The 8,650-nt window shown below is 47.5% G+C and overlaps 1 protein-coding gene across 1 annotated transcript; it reads left to right on the plus strand.

Annotated features, from left to right (window-relative positions):
* The first annotated feature begins 545 nt into the window (after positions 1 to 545).
* On the plus strand, positions 546 to 4,291 carry LIPT2 (lipoyl(octanoyl) transferase 2). Its single transcript, XM_036743083.1, has 2 exons — positions 546 to 1,046; positions 3,578 to 4,291. The coding sequence occupies exons 1-2, from the start codon at positions 596 to 598 to the stop codon at positions 3,808 to 3,810; spliced, it is 684 nt and encodes a 227-aa protein (XP_036598978.1). The 5' UTR covers positions 546 to 595; the 3' UTR covers positions 3,811 to 4,291.
* The last annotated feature ends 4,359 nt before the right edge of the window (positions 4,292 to 8,650 follow it).

Below are 8,650 nucleotides of genomic sequence, written 5' to 3' on the forward strand. Positions count from 1 at the left end.
GTCACTTCACCTGCTCTTTGCCTCAGTTTCTTCATCTGTAAAATGGGGATAATAGCACCTACCTCCTGGGGTTGTTGTTTGGATCCAACGAGATAATACTTGTAAATGTTTTAGAAGCCTTAAAGTGCTAAGTTCCAGTTGGATCACACTCATTAATTTCAATAGCTAATTATTCATTGCTTAAAGAGTTTGAGGATGTAAGCTTGTGATATTTCACGGGGATAGGACACTGATGAGGAAGGTCCTAGGCGGCACTTTTTCAAGGCAGTCTTAGGGGGAGGCGGGCGGTCCCCTAGCCAGCTGGGGTCAGAAGCGGGATTGAACCCAGCTCTTGGGGGCTCTCCATCCGCTAAGCCACGCTGGCCTTCCTCCACTATGGGACCGGACCGAACTCCTAAGAGGTCAGCGTTCTTAACGCGCCGGGACGCTCCAGTTCCGGAAGTCCCCGCCCTAAGGCAGGGGGCGGGGCGGGGCTCCCGAGAGTCCCGCCCACCCCTTCCTGCGGTGGGACAGCGGGCCCGGAGCCGAGCCAGGACGCGGGACCCGGGACCCAGTAACCAGAATCGGAACCAGGACCCGGAGCGGAGCCGGACGCATGGGGCCGCGCGTGCTGCTAGTGCGCATGGGCCGGCTGCCCTACGCCGAGGCGCTGGGCCTGCAGGAGCGCTGGCTACGACGGCTGCAGGCGAGGCGGGGCCCCGGCGCCGAGGCGGGCGCGCTGCTGCTGGGAGAGCCCGCGGGGCCCGCCTACACGGCCGGCCTGCGGGGCGGGCTGGAGCCTGGCGAGGAGGCGCGGCTGCGGGCGCTGGGCGCCGACGTGCGGCGCACGGGCCGCGGCGGCCTCGCCACCTTCCATGGGCCCGGCCAGCTGCTGGCCCACCCGGTGCTGGACCTGCGGCCCCTGGGCCTCCGCCTGCGGACGCACGTGGCGGCGCTGGAGGCCTGCGCCGTGGGTCTGTGCCGCCGCCTGGGCCTCCCGGCCGCCCTCGCCCGGCCCCCGCCCTACACCGGCGTCTGGCTGGGCGACCGCAAAATCTGTGCCATCGGTGGGTGACCGGGGAGGGGCGGGGTTGTGCGGGTCCCGGGAGCCCGCGGGAGGAGGGGCCACCCCACCTAACACCTTCATTTTTATAGAGAAGGAAACTGAGGCCCGGAAAGGTGCGGCGGCCTTCCCTAAGGTCACTCCGGCCCAAAGCAGCAGAGAGTCGGGATTTGAACCCAGGTTGTTAACGCATCCGGAGTTTTTATACTGCACTGCGTAGCGACTGGAGGCCCGAGAACCTAGAGACCTTACATTGGGGCAGATCCTTAGGACTTGTGGAAAGACGGTCGGGGATGACCTGGGGGAGGGTGTACAGGACAGGCAGAGGCCAAAGCCCAGGGACACTAGGGGTAGTTGGCCAGGTCTAGGGGCCTTTGGGGCCCACCTGAGCATCACCTAGGGATGACGTGCTGAAGCAAGCAGAGGACTGGGGAACTAAAACCTCTTTCCAGATCTCTGTTGTGAGTACTTAATTCTCACTCTAATTTGTTGCAGCTTGGCTTACTGGTTAAAGAGCTGGCCTTTGAACCTGGAAGACCTGTTTTCAGGTCCCCAACATGTCCCCAAGATGGGGCAACTGGGTGGCAAAGTGCATAGAGTACCAGCCATGGATGGAGTCAGGAAGACCTGAGTCAAATCCAGCCTCAGGCACTTACTAGCTGTGTGACCTTGGGCAGGTCACTTAACCCTGTTTACCCCTGTTTCCTCATCTGTAAAATGAGCTGGAGAAGAAAATGGCACACCACTACAGTAATCTCTGCCAAGAAAACCCCAAATTTGCTAGTGAAGAACAGTTGGACACAGTTGAACCAACTAAACACCGCAGTAGGGGGTAATAATAGGCCCAATAATAGCTAACATTTATGTCATATTTACTAGGTGCCAGGCACAGTGCTAAGCACTTTACAATAATTATCTCATTTGAAATGACTAAAAAGCAAAAGTGAAGGTGACATATAACTAGCTTTGCTGTAGATGCAGAGCAGGCATCAGGACATTGGTGGGAGGAGTTTCTTCATCTGAGAGTTCCCTATACCAATGAACCATCAGTCCCTGTCTTTACCACTTTGTAGAGAATGAGGCTGAAAGAAATTAAATTACTGGCCAGATCATAAGTGTCTTGAGGCAGAATCTGAACTCTAGATTTCAAATCCATCACTTTGCCGCGTGACAGGATGCGGCAGCTTGTTGGATGTGTAGAGTAAGGGACATGGTTATAAACATTCGTTTGTAAGTCAGGTATTTGGAATTCTGGTCACATTTTCCACCAGAACTGATGATACATAAAAGGGTTGCCTCCTCAGGCAAGCCCCTAAGGACTAGTTAGCCTACGATACACTTGAGCTGTAGCACATATTGAGGAGTCAGGACCTGGGTTTTAGCCCCCACTCTTATCATTGATGAGTTTTGTGACCTTTGACAAGTCACATTCCCTCTCTGTGCATCAGTTTGCTCTTTACTGAAATGGGTAGATCAAGTTTGAAATAAGAGATGGGTACATTTCACCCTCTCCTGTAGGGGTTGCGGGTCAGAGTAGATAGCACTAGGTACCCATAAACTTGTTAACTCTCTTCATCGGCACAGGAGACCCAAAGAGCCAGAAAGGACCTTAGAATGTAAGTGTTAGATCTGGAAACACTGTACAGGACTCTTCTCCACAGGGATTTTATGTCTATGATTAGCTTCCTGTGGCCTGGAAGAGAAAGATGGTTTCCTTTTCTCCTTTATCTCCTGATATACACATATACCTGAAGCTGGGAGGATTTACTAATATGCAGGATAATGAAATCTAAAAGTTTTCCACTCAGTGGAACTTCAGTCCAAAGGTAACAGAACAAAACTTAATAGAGATCAATGTAAAGTCCTGTGCTTAGGTTCAAAACATCAATTGCAAAAATAGAAAAATAGCAAAGAGTAGCTCAATAACTGATCATATGAAGAGGACCTGGGGGTTTTCATAGTTTTTAAGCCTAATAAGAGTTATCAAAGAGATGTAGCAGTCCAAGGAGACCAAATAGGGACTTGGTGTCCAGGATGAGGGAGGCAATCAGTGACCATTCCACCATCCTCCACCCTGATGAGACTCCAAATGTGAGTATTTTTTGTTCCCAGCATCACCTTTGAGGAAGGAAATTTACAAACTCTGAAGCAGGATAACCAGGAAGGAACTAGGGATCATGCTGTACGAGGATTGGTTGAAGGAACTGTGGGTGTTAGCCCTGGAGAAGGGAAGGTGAGGGTCCCTATGTGCAGAAGAGATTGTACTTGGTTTTTCTTGTCCTCAGAAGACAGATTCATTGGCAGTGAGCTTAAGTTGAGGAAGGGCAGCTTTCTGCTTAAAGCAAACCCTTCCTAAAAAACTAGAGCTATCCTAAAATGGGATGGACTACTTTGGGAGGTAGTGAATTTCCTGTCGTTAGGAAAGCTGGATCATCAGTTGTTGGGGAGGCGGATGAGAGGGTTTCTACATTGGCTGGGGTATTAAACTAGATAACCTGAGGAGCCTTAATGCAAGCTTGGATTCTCTGATTTCAGGGGTCCGATGTGGAAGGCACATCACATCCCACGGTCTGGCTCTGAACTGCTCCACGGATCTGACTTGGTTTGAGCACATTGTACCCTGTGGCCTGGAGGGAATGGGAGTCACCTCCCTCAGTGAAGAACTCCAGAGACAGGTCACAGTGGAGGAGGCCACAGACCCCTTTCTAGAAGCCTTTGAAGAGGCCTTCCAGTGCACTCTGACATTGCGCAACCAGGATAGTGATTGACAGACCTCCTGGGAAACCAGCCCTAGGAACCCCAGCGTCAGTCAAACTGCTGGCTAGCCTGTGAGATGACCTGGGAATGGACAGTTTATTTGTAATGAGCACGGGACTTGGCAGTCAGAAGGCCAAGATTCAGATCTAGGCACTGACTCACCTTCCTCTCTTTGGGCCTTAGTTTCCCCATTTGTCAAATGGGGGAAAGTCATATTTGCACTACCTGCCTCACAAGGCTCTTGTGAGGAAAGAGTTTTATTTTAGGGAAAGAAATTGAGAGAGGTGGTTTCATACCCCTGCTCTAACCCAATAGGCATGCCTATGGATTAGGTGCTTCAACTATGAGCCTTTGTTCCCTTGAATGAGGGTAATAACAGTGGTACCGCCTACCTCACCAGATTATTGTGAAGAAAGTGCTTTGTAAGTCTTAAAGGGCTATAAAATGAGGTAATATATATTTAAAACCTTAATTAAAGCCATATAAAAGTGAGAGAGATTTTTATTTAATGACCTCAAGCTGGCGGATAGAACATAAAGGGGAGCTAGAAACGGGAGGGTGAGTACCCCTCATACCCACCTGGGGTCAAGGTAGCTGGTGGGAAGATGAAACAATCCAGCGAGTGAAGTTTTTGGTAAACGGGTCTTAATTGATTAGAATAATGGGAAGAAACTGGAAGAGATCTTGGAAATCAAGTAGTCCTGCTCTCTCTTTTTACAGATGGGGAAACCTAAACCCAGATAGCTTGAGGGACTTTTCTGAGGATACACAGTTACTGGGAGATCTGGGACTTAGTAACAGTTTCCCCCAACTTCTGATTCAGGGATTTGTCTTTCCTGTTTCTTAGCACTCACTTCAAGTATCCAACACAGGGCCTTGCTCAGTAAGTATTTGTTGGCTGAATGATAGTGGGTAAGCTAAGGGCATATCCCCTGGGCCAACGATTCCTCCTCTAAAGAGCTAGTACCATTCCCCTACCTCCTGGAGCTGCTTATCATGTTACAGTGTCATGGCTGTGTAGCCAAGTAACTGGTTTCACCGAATCCTGAAATTGTAAGGGCCTTTGGAGGTCATTTCATCCTACTCCAAATTCCAGGACTATTCAGGGGTGCTCATAATAACCCTTTGGTTCCTGTCTCTGGCTCGGCATTTGGTCTCTCCAACACAGCAGCTTTCTCCTGTAAAATGAAGGGTTTGGATTAAATCTTTGCAATTCACTCCAGTTCCCAATCTTTGTTCTGTAGTCACACTCACTTCTGACACTTAGGTCTGTGCTCTAAAGGCCTTATCCTTCATAAAGTTCAGGGCCTGGTAACTGAGTTCCATTGGCTCAGGCATTCACTTTTCCCAGCTAAGGGGTATAAAGGCCTCATAGCTGATAAGTGCACTGAGGTGACTAAAGCAATCCGAATGAAAGCCATTGTGATATGAAAGTCATTGGGAAAGAGAGCTGGCCTTGGGGGTGAGGAAGATCCTAGCTCAAGTCCGGTATAGTATAACCCGAGACAAATCACTTAACCCCTCAGTCCCCTCTCAGACTATAATTTGGAGATCGATTGCTGATTTTAATTGGTAGAGGGAATTTCCTTAGGGGTTCCCTATGTTAATCAATTGCAGAACAGTTGCTGATCTTAATTAGCAGACAGAGTTTCTTCCTCAAGAGTACCTTCCTTATGTCAACCAGTCAACAAGACCTTAGTAAGCATCTACTCTGTGCTAGGCACAATGCTTGTAACAACAATGCTGCTTGCAGCTGCTGGCGGGGTATAAGACTGACAGCACCGGCACACAGGAGGGCTGCTAGCACAAGTTCTTTGATGTGCTTTTCTAAACGAAAGCAACTTTAAAGGGATCAACAATCTTAGTCATATACATACAGATGACGTTTGATGATGTCTGAAGCCCTATAAGAAGGGAGGACAGAGCCATTTGTGCAGGATTCTCAAGATGGTGTTGGTGAGGAGACTCCAGGGAGCTGTAGCTAAGGAGCCTTCCAGCTTGTAAACCCGGATGCTGAGACTTTGTTGAACTCTGGTAACTATATATTGGGATCTGAATCAGACAGGGTCTGTCTGTCGATGTTTGTAATTTGTTTATATTTTGTCAACCCCTTCACCTTGCTTTCCTTAGTTAAGCAGATCAAAAGAACCTGTGCTGTTGGCAGCTTTCCGGGTGCTGGCTGTGGGTGGATCTTGCATGCCCACAGAAGCTGCTAGCCGAATTGTTGAAACACCCAGCTACAACACCTACTAGCAATGCAGACACTCTGGGCAAGACATATTCCCTCTTCGTTTACTCATTTGTAAACTGAGGATTACCTACTACACTCTCCACCTCACAGTCTGGTTGAAGAAACAGGACAAGTTTAAGAAAAGGTTAGTAGCAATAAAAGACAAAAGACACCTTGCACCGGCATGTGACTAAGTGCACAGTGTCTCAGGGAGACAATTGGTGAATCCTAGAATCCCAGGGTTTCTGAGCTGGAGGGGAGCTTGGAGGTTGTGCTTCCTTAGATGTTAGTGCCCGTCTTTATGGGGCTTTACAGCCCAAAGAGAGCTTTCAAAGAAACCTATGAGGAAATGCAAGGTTTATTTATCCCCAGTTTCCAGATGAAGAAATTGAAGCTCAGAGAGCTTCACTGACTTGCAAGATCATAAAATTAGAAGGGGAAAGGGCCCTTAGAAGTCTCATCCATATCTCATTCACTTTCATCCTGCAGAAGGCCAGAGAGAAAAGAGAACCTCATAGTGTTGGGACCTGAGAGACCATATATCTAGTCTACCCCATACTTGAACATCCCCCCAGCCCAATGCAGCGCATTCCCCTCTAAATTATCTTGTATTCACTTTTTATTGTGTCTCTCTTTCTCCATCTTCCCCCTCCCTCCCTCCCTCTCTCTTTGTATGATATATGTGTTATATATATATATATGTATATATATATATATATATGTATATATATATATATATATATTTGTGTGTGTATATACACATACATGTACAAATATTTACATACACACACCTAATGCCCCACCAGCGCCACTAGAACACAAGGGGAACATGAGGGAAGACAGATTATTTTTTATCTTTGTATCCTTAGCACCTAACCTGGTACGTAGCGGTTACTTAATAGATAATTGTTGATAGGTTAAATAAGCATACCCACTACAGTATTCCCAACAAGTGACCTTTCAAGCTGGAAGACCTTGGTAAGGAGAAACCCACTGTCTCCTAAAGGGAAAGGATTCACCTAAAGTTGTGAGGCATTTAGGTGATGGTGCATAAAAGGACTGGATTGGTGGATATAAGGATTGGACTTAAAGTCAGAAAGACGTGAGTTCAAATTCTGCCTCAGACACATTTTATTTGTGTGACTCTAAGCAAGTCACTTAACCCCTTATCTATAAAATAGGGATAATAATCTAGGCAGCTAGGTGGCTCAGTGAATTGAGCACTGGACCTGGACATGAGAAGACCTGAGTTCATATCTGGCCTCAGATACTTACTAGCTTTGTGACCCTTTGTTTGCGTAATCTACTGGAGAAGGAAATGGCAAACCATTCTAGTATCTGCCGAGAAAACCTTGTGCACAGTATCTGTGTGCTATGGTCCACGAGGTCATGAAGAGTCAGCCACAACTGCACTACAGCGACTACAAAGTTGTGAGAGTCCAGCGGGATAACATATATAGAGTGCTTTGCAAACCTGAAAGTGCTTTGTAAATACTAGCTATTAGTATCATTTGGGAACCCAAGACTAAGGTCCCACCCAATGCAGGATCTTCTCTATCTGCTGCTCCATGAGAGAGGATCTTCCAATTTCTAAACTAACACTTGGAGTAAGGGGCTCACTGCCTCCTGAAACTGTGTTTCGTTGTGGGATAGCTCTGGTTGTTAAGAAATTTCTTCCTTACGTTGAGATAAAATTGCCTCGTGCCTCCCTCCCCAGCCCTCCAAAAAAGAATCAGATAGTTGGAAACAACTAACCCACCTATACTTGCTAATACCGATATTTGTGCCAGGCACCATGCTAGGTCCTGGGAATACAAAGACAACGTTGAAAACTCTCCAGGAGCTTGGGGTGGGGGTTGGGTGGGGTGATAACAAAAATACTGTGGTTTCTTATATGAAATGGGAGAGGAATCTTTTTCCTTCCCACTCTTCCCACTAATAAAGGCTGCAGTAAAATACTCAACCATTTATAATTGGGAACATAGTCACAAGTTCCCAATCTAAAAGGGAGATAGCCCTTGCCCTTGGTACAAAATATGTGGCACCAATCAGTTGAAAGTGCTGGACATCAGAGGATCTGAGTTCAAATCCTGGCTCCACCACTGGCAATTGGATTAGGTGACCCCCAAAGTCCTTTCCAGCTCTAAGCCTGTGAACCATCTTAGGTCATGCTGCGGGGATGATCCCCCAAAAGAAGATCAATGATTGTCAGCAATCTTGAATTTCCAGGTTAGCCTGAGAGGTACTGATCCAAAGCAGGACTCCTTATCCCTCAGCACTGAGAAATCCTGGCTCATGTCCTACTGGATAATTTTTCATTCCCATCAGCACCAATGTCAGCCCCAGGCGCCCTGCTATCACTGGGAAGAATTATGGGAGGCTGCATTCCTTTCCAGAAAGGAAATGTCCCCCAACAAAGACACTCGGATTAATGGCTCAGTTTCCAAACCTTTGTTGACTTTGGCAGGCTCAGGATTTGGGCTCAGCTTTGCTAAATGGCTTTTATTGACTTATAGACTATCATAGCTAGAAAGGCTCTTTGAACACAGAACATGATATGTTAGAGCCAGAAGGAACCTTAGGACAGAAAATGTTTGATCCGGGAGCAGAGTCCACACGAT

This window comes from Trichosurus vulpecula, chromosome 2 (genome assembly GCF_011100635.1).
Source record: "Trichosurus vulpecula isolate mTriVul1 chromosome 2, mTriVul1.pri, whole genome shotgun sequence".
NCBI classification, from domain to species: domain Eukaryota; kingdom Metazoa; phylum Chordata; class Mammalia; order Diprotodontia; family Phalangeridae; genus Trichosurus; species Trichosurus vulpecula.